This window comes from Amblyomma mixtum, chromosome 3, assembly GCF_055824585.1.
Source record: "Amblyomma mixtum isolate Tamu chromosome 3, ASM5582458v1, whole genome shotgun sequence".
NCBI classification, from domain to species: domain Eukaryota; kingdom Metazoa; phylum Arthropoda; class Arachnida; order Ixodida; family Ixodidae; genus Amblyomma; species Amblyomma mixtum.
The window spans coordinates 15,427,737-15,444,286 of record NC_143014.1 but is presented as its reverse complement, the minus strand read 5'-3'; the positions used below and the strand labels follow the sequence as shown (position 1 = coordinate 15,444,286).

At 47.3% G+C, this 16,550-nt stretch overlaps 1 protein-coding gene across 10 annotated transcripts in view; it reads right to left on the bottom strand.

Annotated features, from left to right (window-relative positions):
- Positions 1 to 6,288: 6,288 nt before the first annotated feature.
- The window catches only part of sli (slit guidance ligand), a 567,521-nt gene continuing 557,259 nt past the window's right edge, over positions 6,289 to 16,550 (bottom strand). For 8 of the 10 annotated variants that reach the window (XM_089578237.1, XM_089578238.1, XM_089578240.1 and 5 more), the window contains one exon: positions 10,275 to 10,497. In XM_089578237.1, coding sequence (XP_089434363.1) covers positions 10,416 to 10,497 — 82 coding nt within the window. In that variant the 3' untranslated portion in view covers positions 10,275 to 10,415. Of the gene's footprint in view, positions 10,498 to 16,550 lie in introns of all 10 variants that reach the window. The other 2 variants (XM_089578241.1, XM_089578242.1) reach the window with 1 other exon arrangement.

Sequence of the window (16,550 nt, the reverse complement as noted above, 5' to 3'; positions counted from 1 at the left end):
GGAGCGACCTGGTGAACTCGGAAGCCGCAGCAGTGATCCAGACACTGGACCCGCTGTAATATGAGATGTGTGATGAGAGTTGTGCGGATGTGTTTGTGCCTGAATAGTCCTCAGCAATGGTTCGTCCAGGGCAGGGCGCTCAGCTTTCACGCGCCCCGTCGCTTCAGTGCGCCACAACCGGAGAGCCGGAACATGCGCAAGTGCGTCTACGCAGCAGCTACGGGGCCTGGTGTGAAGAGGTCCCAAGATGCTAGGATGTTGCTTAGACAATCGCTGGAGCGAGCTGGTGGACCGCGAAGCAGCGGCAGTGATCCAGACACTCAGGACAAGCTGTAATACCAGAAGTATGATGAGCGTTGTGCCGATGTTTCTGTGCCTGAATCGTCCTCAGCAATGGTTCGTGCAGGGCCAGGAGCTCAGGTTTTATAAGCCCTGCCGTTTCATTGCGTCGCACCCGGAGAGCCGGAACATGAGCACATGCGCCTACGCAGCAGCCAGTGGGCCTTGTGTGACGAGGTGAGTACAAGCCAGGAGGTTGCTTCGGCAATCGCTGGAGCGACCTCGCGAGCCGGGAAGCTGCGGCAGTGATCCAGACAGTCAGGACCAGGTGTAATACGAGATGTGTGATGAGCGCTTGGTTGATGTGTCTTTTCCCTTTAGGTGCTGCTCATCCCATTTGAAGTTTACTCACGAACTAGCCACTAACAATTCCATCCGTTTTTTAGACTTGCTGTTAAACTTTTCTGGAAAAGGCCATGTGTGCTGGATGTACTCACCAAGAACAAAAATGGGGCTGCTACCCTTTGACTCTAACCACTCTAAACTAGTCAAGCGAGGTATTGCCAAGGCTTGTTTCCATAACGCCGTGAAAAAAAAGTTGCTTCCACACCGTGTCAACCAGTGTCACTACGCAAGCCCAACGTCTATCTGATGCAGGCTTCCCAGGAGAAATGTTGAGAGCGGTCGCTGAATCCGTATTAAAGGAGATGAATGGCATGGCCAAGAAGGGAAACAATGATGCAACTGACAAAAGGAAAAAAGTGCAAGTCATGCCTTATTTGCACAAAGTGGCGCACAATGTTAAGAAAGTCGCCGAGCACCAGGGGGTCAATTTGGTGTTTTCTGCACCAGTTAAGCTTTCAGGTCTTTGCGCACGAATTATGCCTGGCGGAAATAAGAAGCGTTGCACGACCAAACATAGAACTATGTACACAAAGTGCCGGACCGAAGTGATCTAGAAGATTCCGCTGACCTGTGGAAAATTTTACATAGGTCAGACAGGGGACTGTGTGAACGAGAGGTTGCGCAAGCACAGAACAAAAGTTGCCGCTGGTGAAGATGGTAATCTTGCTCTGCATTGCAGTAGATGTCCCGGAAAATGTTCCCCACGTTTCGCAGATGTCACCATCCTGGGCTGCGGAAAAACACGGAAGGCTCGTGAAATCTTTGAGGCCTTCCAGATTGCCAAACATGGTGATGCTTGCGTCAGCTCACCATCGATAGCATTAACGGCAAAAGAATTTGATTATTTGAGTGATCATGTTTGAGTGTTGCCTTGGCGCATGCGTGGTGATTACCTGGTGGTCTGTACTCAATGAAAAATTCAGTTGTTAGTCCAGCCGTTGTCCTGTGTCGTTCTCTTCTTGTGTTTCCGTTTTTTCTGGCTGGTTTTCTCCCTTGACATGCCTTACCAACAGGCCCACTATTCTGCCCTGCTCCTGAAACAGGTCTAGTTCCAGACAGAGTCAGCAGGAAGAGTCGCCAAACGATCTTCATCAGTTGCCAAGCAGAGGGCAGCGACAGAGGCGGTCAAAGGCTTGCGCCTGTGCGCACTTGAGGTCGTCAAAGTGCTCCCCTGAATTTTCCCCTTCTAAGCCCATGCAGCGAGGTTGGAAGTAAAAAAAAGGTAGCAGCTGACCAAGTATTCAAATGTGCAACAATGCGCACAGTAGTAACGGGTCGTACATTAGCCGGCGACTGTGCGCTGGCAGCCAACAATATGAATGCAAAGGCTCATGTGAAACGCAAATGGTTTCCATGCCTTAGTGACCTGCTGTATACAGAGAGCGACCAACTCATGTCGCTTTAACTTTCCATGAGACTGCACGGTTTCCGTGAAGCGCACTAGAGAAGGTGTTATCAAAGGAGCTTTTTTACAAACCTAGCAAGCGCAAATTTTCCTTAGCATTTTGCCTTCACACAGAATACAAAAGTCTTATTGTCAATGTGCCTTCAGTCAGCTAGATTTGGCATCCCGCGAGTACATCCGGTTGACCGGCACATAGAGAGCGGCAGCACTCTGCATGCCGATTTGGGTTCTAGGCGACCGCCTCACAGAAAGTTGTCTCAATACAATACTCAGTAGTTCAGAAAGTGACGAAGCGCCGCCCACGTTTCAAATGACGGCGCAGTGAAAGTTGCGCAGACAGGGCTATTCAGACTCAGATGTGATAAGCCCAAAGTAGCGGCATTGATTCCAGGCAAGGGCGAAAGCACTGGAAATAGCACGGCACACGAACGCAATGACATGCGAACCCCCAAAGATTGGCCCCAAAGCTGCGTGTATACATTGCCGCGCAAATGAAGAACGATAGCACAAAATGCTGGCTGAACTGCGCCTGCATGTCCAGTGCACCTACCCACCGGGGAGCAAATCCATCATTTTGTCTCCAGCGCTGCATCGTCTAATGCCACACAAGTGGCCAGAGACATCTACTCTGCGGCCAAACCGGCATCGCTTGATACTGACTGCTGGTGTGGCTGCTAATTATGAGAGCACAACCACCTTAATGCGGCAACATGTACCATGTTACCGATGTTCTCGTTCGAAAACAATGTAGCGCGCCATAATAAAGCGAGAGACGCTCAGGCGCCCGTCCGAAGTTGCATTACGCCAGACCGACGCTAAAACATTAAAGAACAAACTAAGCATCCCTAATATCTTTCTCCAAGTTCATTTACCACCCAGACACACAAATGAAATTTTCAGGTATAGCCTCACCTTGCACCACGGTCGCGTTGAATTCTTTAAAAAAAGGTGCACATTAGAGGAGGAGGTAAACTTTATTAAAGTTTACCTGTTGCTGTTGTTGAAGTGGTGTTGCTCTCGCCGCGGTGGGCTCCTCTTCTAGGCCGAACGCCAGGTGGCCGACCGACGATGTCGTTCGGCGACGTGGAGCAAATTCGGCGACTCTCTTCAGCCCACTTCGTGTCAACAGAGTTGGCAGGTTTGGCTACTTTGCGCCAAATTAGCTACTTTGGGACCTTTTGGCGACAAAAAACTGAACTTTGCTACTTTTCGGCTACTTCTGAAGTCAAAGTTAGGACTGAAAAATCCACCTATTTTTTCCCCAATAGTCCCAATGCATCTTTGCTCGAGTGCGTCCGAATGCCACAAGTGAAATCCATTTTTCTGCAATGCCTGCCGTTATGTTGAAAATTTGCCTGTAATCCTTCCTAGACATAAAATGCTGGCACCTGTGTTCACTTATTGCTCGCCGGACTTGCTCTCCCAGCCGAGACTCCGAAACTCCGGCTCCGCTATGCAATGCTGATATGTAGGTTTCCTTAGAACCAGCAGTAATGAATGTCCTATCTCATTCACTGAATGCGCCTCAAGTAAACAGGGGAGTGACTTGCTACTTAGCTAATATACCTGGTGTCCTCAGTTGACTATAAATTCAAAGCGCGATGACCGGCCCCACATGCCAGCCCCAGAACCAGTTGTACGACGCTGAGAATTGCAGCCCCACGTCTGTTTTCGTCAAGCGCGTCTGTGTGTGTGTGTGCGCGCGCGTGTGCGTGTGCGTGCGTGTGTGTGTGTGTGTGTGTGTGTGTGTGTGTGTGTGTGTGTGTGTGTGTGTGTGTGTGTGTGTGTGTGTGTGTGTGTGTGTGTGTGTGTGTGTGTGTGTGTGTGTGTGTGTGTGTGTGTGTGTGTGTGTGTGTGTGTGTGTGTGTGTGTGTGTGTGTGTGTGTGTGTGTGTGTGTGTGTGTGTGTGTGTGTGTGTGTGTGTGTGTGTGTGTGTGTGTGTGTGTGTGTGTGTGTGTGTGTGTGTGTGTGTGTGTGTGTGTGTGTGTGTGTGTGTGTGTGTGTGTGTGTGTGTGTGTGTGTGTGTGTGTGTGTGTGTGTGTGTGTGTGTGTGTGTGTGTGTGTGTGTGTGTGTGTGTGTGTGTGTGTGTGTGTGTGTGTGTGTGTGTGTGTGTGTGTGTGTGTGTGTGTGTGTGTGTGTGTGTGTGTGTGTGTGTGTGTGTGTGTGTGTGTGTGTGTGTGTGTGTGTGTGTGTGTGTGTGTGTGTGTGTGTGTGTGTGTGTGTGTGTGTGTGTGTGTGTGTGTGTGTGTGTGTGTGTGTGTGTGTGTGTGTGTGTGTGTGTGTGTGTGTGTGTGTGTGTGTGTGTGTGTGTGTGTGTGTGTGTGTGTGTGTGTGTGTGTGTGTGTGTGTGTGTGTGTGTGTGTGTGTGTGTGTGTGTGTGTGTGTGTGTGTGTGTGTGTGTGTGTGTGTGTGTGTGTGTGTGTGTGTGTGTGTGTGTGTGTGTGTGTGTGTGTGTGTGTGTGTGTGTGTGTGTGTGTGTGTGTGTGTGTGTGTGTGATTCCCCCTTACACGCGCGCGCGCGCGTGAGGGGGGAATCAAAATTGTTATCGCTGTGGCTTAAGAACACAAATTAATTCTCTCTGGAGAGAACAAAAACTCTTCTGGTTACTTTTACCCACACTTCCTTTCCTTTCAGAAATTCATCACTCATTTCTATGCTCCTGTCCCTTGATGTTCATGTATTCCCTTTAATTTGATGAGCGTTGCTTGTATACTTCAGTTATTCGCATCCACTGTTACCGTGCATCCTGCAAGTATTATAAATTTCTTGCTAATTTTTTGTTTCTGGTGAAGCTTTTTAGCAACCTTGGCGCTATTTTTGCCTACTTTTGAGACTTCGGCAGCACGTTGGCTACATTTTGGCTACTTTTGTGATTTTTGTGGCTTTTTTGGAGTTTAGGACTAGGCAACCATGACAGTCCGTGACTCAGAGCTGAGCAGCGCGGCCTTCCACTGCAATTGGTAAACAGCTGTAGACTTTTTGATGGCTTGTCTTGATTACGTGAGTATAGGATGTGTGGTGTGTCTGCCTTTTGGTGCCTGCAGAGAGGACAGGGCTGAAGTGCTCTAGGAAGCATTTGGAGTATATGTACGGATTAAAGAAAATATCCGTTTGGAGCTGCCGCCAACTGACGTCTTTTACTTACGAGATCTATGGCGTCCTGGGAAGATTTGTCTTTCTTGAATTGGGTTGTAATTTCTTTATAGGATGTCACTCGCTCCTAGACCCACCTGAGCTCGGAGTAGCGCGGAGAACTCCAGAAAGCAATACATGCTGAAGCGTGCGTGTTTCGCTGGTGGGAGGGCGCATGGCTGCCTTTGTGCATTTGAACTTGCGCGATAAACAGCAAAACTCTTGCAATCGTCGCTTAGAGCCAAAAAAGTTTGATAATAACGCTAGCGAAATCGCTTGTGTTTAAACTTCGATATTAAACCACTAAGACAACAGAAGAACCAAAAAAGAGCCGTCATGAATAAAAGCAAAGTATAGTGTTTAGCTCCCGTGGTAAATGTAGCCCAGCAGTGCATGTAGGCTCCACAACGGGCCATCTGCATATGGGAAGCCTTTTGAAAGACGGCTGGCTTGACGTCACGACTGAAGGCTGGCCCGACCTTTGAGGCCAGCCTTGAGCTAAGCAGGTTGTGACGTACTGACGGCACGATCAGTTGCCGACCTTGTTTTGCCGATCCTGTTCGCTGCCGACTAGGAGCCTCTAAACGGGCGATAAGTTGGCTTGCTAAGCTCGGGTATGTTTATAAAGGCTTGCGGAGACTATTCGAGTAGGCGTTCGAAAATACGAAGTTCCGCGTACTTGGCGCTCCACACAAGATTGGTTTTTCTGGTTTAACATCCCAAAGCGCTTCAGGCTGTGAGAGACGCCGTAGTGAAAGGCTCCGGAAATTTTGACCAGCTAGGGTTCTTTAACGCGCACTGACATCGCACAGTACACGGGCCTCTAGAGTTTCGCCTCCATCGAAATAAACCTGCCGCGCCCGAGATCGAACCCGCGTCTTTCGGGTAAGCAGCCAAGCGCCGTAACCACTGAGCCACCGTGGCAGGGCAAGATGCGGAAGTGCAGAAACGCCTGCACGAAGTGATCTGTTCCTCTCTTCCGACAATGATGCCTGCCACACTTCAGCTACGTTCACTGCCATATGCACTGCGGTTAGCTTCGTATACAGAGACACCCCAGTCAAGAACATTCTGATTCTTTAATCACAAGTTGAAATAGAACGAGAAAATTAGAAAAGTACTAATGAAAGGATCAAGCGTAATGGATCAGTTGTGTAACTTGAAATTTTACTTGTACAAGCAAGAAAACTGCCATTAGGCAAGACTCAGAATGAGCTCTACAAACAGACTAAATACACTTGACTGTACAAAACCGAGACCTCGATTCCAGTTGATAAGCTGTAAACGCTTATGCTAATATCTTGACCTCAGGTATTTGGGCCATGCCAATAGTCACTACATTGCTTATATACACATTCAGTAGCAAGAAATAAATGTATTAGCGTACACACAACGTGTCTGTAAATTTATAAACAATGCGAGTTAGCCGTACATATATATACTCTTGAAGTGGACCACTTATATACAGAAAGATCACACTACAGTGCTTCAGACCGCTATAGGATCATATATGAAACTCTACACTAAGTAAAAGCAGCCATAGTGGCAGGTGTGTTCTCAAAATACCTGACTGGTGGAGCAGTCGTATCAGGTGCAAAGCAAAAGTCGTTGAACGTGGTACTTCTTCTTCATTGTACCCCTTAGCCTGAACCCTGATTTTTTACACTAAGACACATTTCAGAATCGGGGCTGTCTCCAGATCCTCAATGTTGTCTGCAGCGTGAACGATAAAACCACTCTTTCAATGCTAATACCCCACCCAACCAAGCCATCTGCCTACTCTTTGCACAGCAGTGGTGATAAATGCCAGAAAGGGCTTGAAATGTGCCATAAAAAGCGTGAACAGGAACTCAGCACATTGCTAGTAGATTCTCTGATCAATTCAGCTTGACATCCAATAGTTATCTATACTTTCACTTCTTCACAGTTGTCTTCAACATCACAACAAATATTTGTAACACCAAGAATAAATATGATGCTTGCAATTACCCAAAGTATAAACATATGTAAAAATGCAGCTATCGACTTTCCCGCCAATATTCTCTGGGGGTATTTTTTGCACACCACAAGTAAAAGTGCAAGCAAATGTGAAAAAGACCAACAATTGAAGGCCAGTCTTCATTATTGAATGAAATAAGTCCAGGACAATGTTTGCATTAAAATAATGGCAAACGTCAAAATCTGTACTCAGCAGTGAGCTTCAACCAAGCAGCTGTAAGCTGAACTGCAATATGTATTTTTGTACCACTGCGAAAAGCATCTTACAATAGCCTATGGAGAGCATCATTCCTGTGCTGCTACCAAATATGAAAGCTTTCCCAAAAAGATGGCAGCAGCTTTTGAGAGTTATCGACCAAAGTCTGTAGGAGTAAAAATATGTATAGTAGCAAAATGAAGTTGGCTGTTCTGGGGCAGTGGTCTCTAATTAGAAAACCCTTCAGCTTCATCTCACCAGCTGCACCAGTTTCCTAGCAGGGAAGTGAAAAACACTTGCAACTGCGTCATCTCAGTGAAGGCAATGTTTTGCAAGAAGTATGGACAACTGCTTTGCATTTTGTATCTGTAAGCTCGGTTTGACTGTTCAAGAGGAGCTAAACAGGTTTCCTTGTCCTAGCAGAGCTTCGAACTGATATTTCAGCATACTCGGAAAAGATATGGTAGTATCACTTGTTAGCACTTGGCAATGTGGTTGCTGTGAGCAAAATATCAATCAAAATGTTTACACCAGGTATCAATGCCATCTTTCACACATTATTCATGCTGGCCCTTCCTTCTATGCCCTCTTGTATCAGAACACAGCTGCATAAATGAAAAAACTACTGAAGCACTCAGAATGGTCTAGCAACAGACCATGGTCTCAATGGCTCACGCTGCTCACATTTACAAATCCTTGAGACCAAAGCATTATTAATGCACTCTGGAACCGATTAAAAATTTCTTACTGGTGGAATGAGTGGCAAACACATTAAAGCACTAAAGGCATCACTTCAGCAAATTCAGCTGTAGATCCCCTAGTGGCACAACTTTGCATGTCGTATTTGCTGCACATAAAACTGAAATCCTGAGAGGCATGGCACAGGGCACAACCATCCAGCAGCTGGCAGTTAGTAAAGCATTGATCTGGTGCCTTCTAATTAATACAGTGAAACAAGTCACTTTATCAGCAAGTTTGTTAACGGCATCTGAATTAGTGCTCAGCTCACTGAACACAAGCAGTGGTACTCTTTCTTTGGCACAGGTTGCATGATACTGGCGTGATGAATGACGCAAGATCTCAAAGCCTGACCGGCACATGCCCTCTACTCTCTTCGAGAGAGTTCAATATTCTCTTGCCACAGAAACAAGGGGCATCATGCACTACCAATACTTCGTTTTCAAAGCAGAAGTTTAACGATTGCACTACAAAAAATAGCACATATAGAGCTATAAAGAGGGAATGGAAACTTTAAATCCTTTACCTGCATACTCGAACCATTTCACATGTATGGCATAAAACTTACAACTACCATTACATAGTCAATGAATGCACATTAACAACACTAGCAAACACTAGCTTCACTGAGACAACATAGCAATGCATTCTCACACTAATTATATGCTCGACCTGTGAGTACACAAGCTTGGCAAATATACTAGTAACTGAGATTCTACACATGCTGGTGGTGATCGATGAAAGCATAGAGCTTTCTATGAAAAGATTAGCTAACTAGTGATACATGTGACATAGGTGAGCAATTTCGGTTGCAAAGACACAAACCAGCAAGGTATAAATAATGTGAAAAGCAGATCAAAATACCTAATCTGAGAATAGAACATAAGAAGAATGCAAAACATGAGGTGTACATCAATAAAGTACCATGAAAAAAAATAGTTGCTTGAGGCCGCCAAACAGTGGAACTTAAAGTTTCACTAGTTTAGATGTCATACTTACTGCCATTGGTCCCCAAAGCAGTGAGCAAAGTTCGCTTACATCCTCAGCCATTGTCCTCTAATGTATACAAAAGGGATGTGGAACGTGGAGAGGTGCCAGGCAAAAACCTCTAAACCTCTATAAGAGAGCTTATTTCCTTTGGTAAGGCTCCTCTCATAGCTAGCTACATATAGGACCAGGCAGATGCATAAATTAAACCTACAGCTGTTGTGACCTATGCTATATATTGTTCAGGAAGAGCCTGGAGCATGTAAAAGATTTTACTTGAAAGAATTACTTGAAGAGCTAGTCTTCAAGTAATTATAGCGCTACAAAGATGCAGCATGCTTCCACAGGGTCACAATGTGAATCGCAAGTCAAGAGAACTGAAGTGCTTAAGTCATGAATGCATGCATACTTGCTCAGGCGCTCTGTGGAGCGATACAGGTTTACCAGATGCATTATTTTAAAAAAATGGTTGAAAGCACGTGGTTTCAAGCACTCTGTGAAGTCCCACTAAGAGAGAGTGCACTCATGTAGGTATGAAGTACAAATAAATTTCGGATTGGGACTATTCAATCACCTTCTGGAATGCGTATGAGACTGTAATCGAATTTTGACAGAAGACCAAAGGTGGCACCACAATAAGCAGATAAGAGATGCATCCTCATCATTTCATTAATAGGCTAAGATCTCCACTGGTTTTTCTAATTATTGTTTTTTAGCCATCATACAAACACTCAGAATGCAGGAATGTGCTCTGAAAAACATTACCTGCGCTTCACAGGTTTTCAGTAAAAAGCGATAATTTAGTATGTGACCCTTGTAGAATTTCTCAGCCTGTTTGTCATGCTGAAAATGCTGCTCATTTCGAGTGCAACAGCCCAACCTCTCATTTGCAAATGCAACATTTCACACTGCGGTTCCAGCGATTTTGTCAGCCCCGCGAAAGCGTGCAACGATAAGCCACAGGCTGAAAACACCAATTTTCGGGAGGGTTTCCCCTTCAGGGAGAAGCATGCGTTTCTCCCTTGACACCATTTGAACAAGCAACTGAGCACACTGTTAGGAACAAAAATGACAGGTTGTGTAGCTGCTCGATGCGGAGCAGCAGTCAGAAGCAGTGAGTTTGTCGGGCCTTCAGCACTTGCGCGAGCAGCCGCACTTGCGCACCACTTCCACGTGCTTGGTGTACGTTCTGCCCAAAGGGCACACCATCTTGACACTGCGCCGCTTGGTCTTGTGAGCGCGGCAGCAGTGGTCACCGCATGAGCCAATGCACTCAGCCATTTTGACCTTCTTCTGTGACCGACAGCCATCTTCCTCGATGTGGTCGCGGTACTGCTCCTTCTGGCACGTTGGTGCTGTAAGAAAACAAAGCCGTCATTTGGGTTTTTCGCCATCGAAATGTTGAGCAGTAAAGAAAACAGCGGGGTACACAATTGCCTGAAGACACCCGAAATGGCATGCATGTACCACAGCACAGATTTTGGGAATACAGCGGACCTCGCTGTTTGGAGGATTCGCTCGCGTCCGACTGAGAAAGACGAAAAGCATGACAGACGTTCGTAGTGATGGCGAGGCTCGCCGTCGACAAGGCCTATTTCGTAGGAGCGAGAGCGGGAACTGCCGTCTCGGGCGAGGAGGGGCGCGCTGGTGCGACAGCGTAGGAGGTGTCAGCGCGAAGCAGCCGCCGAGTCACGCCGATTGTTTGATTCGGCCATAGCCTAGTTTAGCCAATTTTTCTTTTTGCCATATGGAATTCGTGATTGGGACACTCTGCTTCAAGATCTTATTGATTCCCCGTCTACCACCATTTTTTAATCAATCTTCATAGGTTTGCATACGAAGAAGGAACTTGAAGAATCCTGAAATAGGGCATGCGAAGACCGTCTAAAAGGCTCAATGTTCGTTTTCAGTACTGTGAAAGTGCGATGTCCGTTTCGGATTCTTCCGAACATGCATTTATCTCATAGAAATTTCCCCAATTCTTGACCGGTCGTGTGAAGTACATAGCTTTTTTTCATTCTAGTGAACACATGTTTTCTATAGTCGGATACAACTCAAGAACGAAGCGGCTTGAGCCCGGCAAAGGGCCCCCCCTTCCATCCAATGGCGTCGGCCGATCCTCATCAACGAGCGTGGTAATGCAAGAAGTGGCGTGAGAATGAACGAAGGGGTCAGTCGCCTTTCGTCGGCCACTGGCAGGCTCACGAGAATCGGCCGACGCCATTGGCTGGACCCTTTTACGGGGAGAAGCAGCTCCGTTCTTGAGTTGTATCCCCAATCCTTCAAAGAGGCTATTAACATCTGTAAATAAATAACACGACAAAGGAAACGATACATTAAACATTGTGGGCACAGCTCTTAGGGCAACTTATTCCATTTAATTATTCTTTTCGAGAGAAGAGAAAAATTAGATTTTTAGTGAATGGCTTTGCATTTTACTTCTTTTCATTGAAAGTGTGAGGCCTTGTTGCTGGTCGATACAAATATTGGTCACAAGCAATATCGGTTTTGGAATAAAATGCGTCCCTGCGTTTCGGACGTGTCTCCGATTCTAACGAATTCTTCACTTATGGCACACTGAAACTCCTCTTGTAGTTGTTCAGAACAAAACAGACAGCTGAATTTTGGACCTTTTCTTGTTTAGAGTCCCATACTTTACGCATGCGCCCTAGTATACGCCTTACACTAGTTGTAAACACCAATTCATTACTTTTTAAAGGTGAACACTAGACATTCCTGTATTGAAAGCCCAAAACATGGTAAATTTTTACCGCAAACGACTTTTTGCAGGCATTTTCTGAATTTTATAAGCGAGTTGAATCAAAATTGCATCCAAACTGCATATCTGTTTCATGAAATTATTTGCATCAGCTATAGGGCTTGACGCGAATACTTCTATAAACTGGTGCGATTCCAGAATACTCCATGCAGTACGGGGCCTGAAAATGAGCCATATTACAAAATTTTACAGCAGGTAAATTACTGATTTGATATTTAGAAAAACCTGTAGAGATTAGCGGAATTATGTGACGCCACGTCTGCTCTGTTCGATGAACTTGCCACTTATGACATGCGCAAAATCAAAACGCTTGCCAAATGCAGCTATCACAATCATCCTGAATGTTAGTCTGTGGTCAGTCCAATCCAATATATCAGTCACACAGTGCGGCACCGTTGTCGGTTTGTTCTGCAGCGTCGTGTTGCTTTTGTCCTTTGTTAATAAAATGCACGGCTTTGTTTCGTCTGTGGACAAAAGTGGTGTAAGCTGAGCCCTTTGAAAGTGCTGGGAAGTGCTGAAACTCTCCTGGAAATCTGGAATGTTGTACTTACGCCGATTTTTATGATATAAACAGTAGTGTGATTGCACACGAATATGAGTACAAAACAGTATTTGGAAATTGATTTTAGGACACTGCGGCGGTAGCAGATAACATTCGTTTCAAAGAGAGTAGGAGTCAGAAACGCAAGCGGATGGCTGAGTGTGCTGTTTTCATGCTTTCGCGAGCGTACCACACAGCTCCGGATGCCGTGTTTATTTGCACTCCTCTGTTTAGCAGTAATACAGAAAATTGAACTAGTTGGCACTGCATCTAAAAAAAACAATGCAAAAAGACGAAGGCCAAAGAAACAACAGACACCAAAATTGCTAATGTGCCCGTTCTTTCTTTCCTCTTCGTGTCTTTGCGCAGTTGTTTTAACTCTGCTCAGAAGCTGTGAGATACAGCATTTTCACAAGTTCCGAATTTTTAAAGCATCATCAGGTTCACTGTTCCAATAAGGAGGGCCAACATGCGAAAGGCACAAGATTACTAAGGAGCGTGGTTAGCAGCGGATCGCAATGGAAGCTTGTGTCTTTCTCTTCGTAGCCGCATACACTCCTGGGCAGGTCAGTGCCTTATGACCGTGCATTCACAGCTGTAAATCACAGAACCTTCAGATTAAAGTAAAGTAAAAAAATCTCTGCCTCTCCCGTAAACGAGAGTAGAGTAAGCATGAAATGTTTACGGGCCTAACGTCATCTCGGTGGACACCCGAACCGCACCGTACAGGAAGGGAGGAACGCCACCACCCGTTCAACGCAATGCCTTGCCATTTGAACGCAAGGTTTTTTGAGGAAAGGAAATGGCGCAGTAATTCTCTGCCATCTCGGTGGACACCCGAACCGCACCGTAAAGGAAGGGAGGAACGCCACCACCCGTTCGGCGCGATGCCTTGCCCTTTGAACGCAGCGCTTCTCCCCCGGATCACGTATGACAACGAAGTGTAACGTGGCATTTATGTGCTTTTTGCACGCGTTATTAGAAATCGGAAATTATAATTCCGTGCATTATCAAACCCACAGCTCCACTGATATCTTGATAAACATTGAGAAGACACTGGCAGCAGTTATTTTTTGTCTCATTTGGAGACCAACCGGCGCTTGCATGCCGGTCGCGTAGGAGGGCTTAGAGAGTCTCGTTAAGTCTCGTACGGTGCCCGGATGTTCTCGTTTCAGAGCCCGGATGACTGGAATTCAGTGCCCGGATGAGTGGATTTCAGTGCCCGGATGAGTGGATTTCAGTGCCCGGATGACTGGATTTCAGTGCCCGGATGAGTGGATTTCAGTGCCCGGATGACTGGAATTCAGTGCCCGGATGACTGGATTTCAGTGCCCGGATGACTGGAATTCAGTGCCCGGATGAGTGGATTTCAGTGCCCGGATGATGGCTCTCGGTCTCGGCGTGATGGCTCTCGGTCTCGGACGTCACCACACTGCCGACAACGGGAGCTAAAAGCATTTCATGCTTAATAAAATATCAAATACGCTGCACAGTAGTGAGAGGTCTCATTCCTTTAACATCATTAAGCACTTTATTAAAATGCATTGACTGATTTGCTTATATCAGAAACTGCACCAAGCTTATTGTTGAAACTGGTGTTGGTTGATGCTTCCCTTTTTGTAGCTGAATAAAGTGGGTACAAATGAAGAGGACCTTTTCAAGTGAACAGAAAAAAAACTGGTTAAGTGCACTCTTACGCAGCACCATTGTTATGAGAATGCTTCTGCACCCTTTGTTAGCCATGAACACCAAACTCTAGTGACATAAATTGAATTTTATTATATGTGTTGGATTACTTCTTACCATTGCTTTAAGCAATCTGATTTAAGTGTGTATCATGAAGACAAGATGCGTCCCTGCGCGCTCTATCCATGCTCTATCTGCGGCGTGCATGCTGGGAACTTGTGTACACTTTACCGTTCACAGTAAAACGAGCACGAATAAACGCTGGTGCAACCCTGCTTGTTCGGAACTGGTCCCGGCTGTTATTCTACCGGCGCAAGCCACGATACAAGTTGCATTTTAAAGCGCAGCTCTTTGGCGCCCTTTTCGGCGTTTCGCGGCGTCGCCGTCAAAGTCGTCCGTTGTAACTAGCAGTGGACACCTCAGTCGCGCTTTATGCTGCGAAACCAATGGAGCGGGAGCTTGGAAAGCAAAGGAAAGGCGCATAATTGCCTCTTGGAACAGTGGACACGCCGCCGCGGTGGCTCAGTGGTTATGGTGCTCTGCTGCTGACCCGAAAGACGCGGGTTCGATCCTGGCCGCGGCGGTTGAATTTCGATGGAGGAGAAATTCTAGAGGCCCGTGTGCTGTGCGATGTCAGTGGACGTTAAAGAACCCCAGGTGGTCTAAATTTCCGGAGCCCTTCACTACGGCGTTTCTCATAGCCTGAGTCGCTTTGGGACGTTAAACCCCATAAACCAAACCAACCAACAGTGGACACCTCGATCGTGCTTCAAGCTACGTGGCGGCAGTGACAGATGTGCGCTCCATGAATTGGCATTGACAACGTTGTGCCATTTTAAGGAAAGGAAGTGCGCATAACTGGCTCCCTGGGTAATGGACGCCTTCAGCGCGCTTATAGGTACGTGGGGTGATGAGAGAGAGATGTGGACTGCAGGCATTGACAACATTGTACCAGAAATGCGACACTGAAGCTGTAGGCCGTCGGCGTTCATTGTGTTCATTGGCGTTGGCATTCACAGCGTTTTACACTCTGATCATTTTAATGAAAGAAAGTGCGCATAACCGGCTCTCTGGGTCAGTGGACGCCTGAATCGCGATTATAGGTACGTGGGGTGATGAGAGAGAGATGTAGGCTGCATGCGTTAGCGCTGACAAGGGTGGTTGGGAACCTTAATGTACATATGGAGACAAACAGGAATTTCTTACCACTTATGCAGGGGAACATCCCGTTCCTCTCGCTCGTAAGCTGTCACAACCTCGCGAAATACTTGCAGAGACCTCGTCTTTGAGAACCAGGCACTAGTGCAGCAAGACGAGTATTATGCGAAGCATACTAAAAGAGCCCAACCCAGCTCCTCGAGCGCGGCGGTGTCGTTACCATTGACCTTTCGTGACCTCCATGTCATACCACGTGATGCGTGACGTCACAGCAGATGAAAAACGGGGGCCCAACTCGCGCCATCGCGCGAGGCGTCGTGACCAAGGATGACCACGTGGTGCGTGACGTCACAGCAGATGAGAAACGGGGGCCCAGCTCGCGCCGTCGCGCGAGGCGTCGCGACCAAGGAGGACCACGTGATGCGTGACGTAAGGACATAGGAGAAACGGGGCCCCAGCTCGCGCCGTCGCGCGAGGCGTCGCGACCAATGTGTTTCCTGCTTCTGCCGCTAGGTGCGCTGTAGTGAACACGTGATGCTGGAGCGGCGGTATACAAGGGGGTGCGCCTGCCTGTGCTAGGCGTACACGGGATAGAGATGCCTCTTGGAGACAGGGCTGCTCCTTGGAATGAGAAGCAAAAGTTGCGGCGTGCTACAGAGACTGATGAAGAGCGTGAAGAACGTCTAGCCAAGCGGCGTGCTCGATATGCAACTCGGCGACAATATGCTTCGCATCTGACTAGGCTTAACCTAAGCTAAGCCTCAGCCATTTTTATGCGAAGCATACTAAAATAGCCCAACCCAGCTCCTCGAGCGCGGCGGTGTCGTTATACATTGACCTTTCGTGACCTCCATGTCATACCACGTGATGCGTGACGTTACAGCAGATGAAAAACGGGGGCCCAAATCGCGCCGTCACGCGAGGCGTCGTGACCAAGGATGACCACGTGGTGCGTGACGTCACAGCAGATGAGAAACGGGGGCCCAGCTCGCGCCGTCGCGCGAGGCATCGCGACCAAGGAGGACCACGTGATGCGTGACGTAACGACATAGGAGAAATGGGGCCCCAGCTCGCGCCGTCGCGCGAGGCGTCGCGACCAATGTGTTTCCTGCTTCTGCCGCTAGGTGCGCTGTAGTGAACACGTGATGCTGGAGCGGCGGTATACAAGGGGGTGCGCCTGCCTCTGCTAGGCGTACACGGGATAGAGATGCCTCCTGGAGACAGGGCTGCTCGTTGGAATGAGA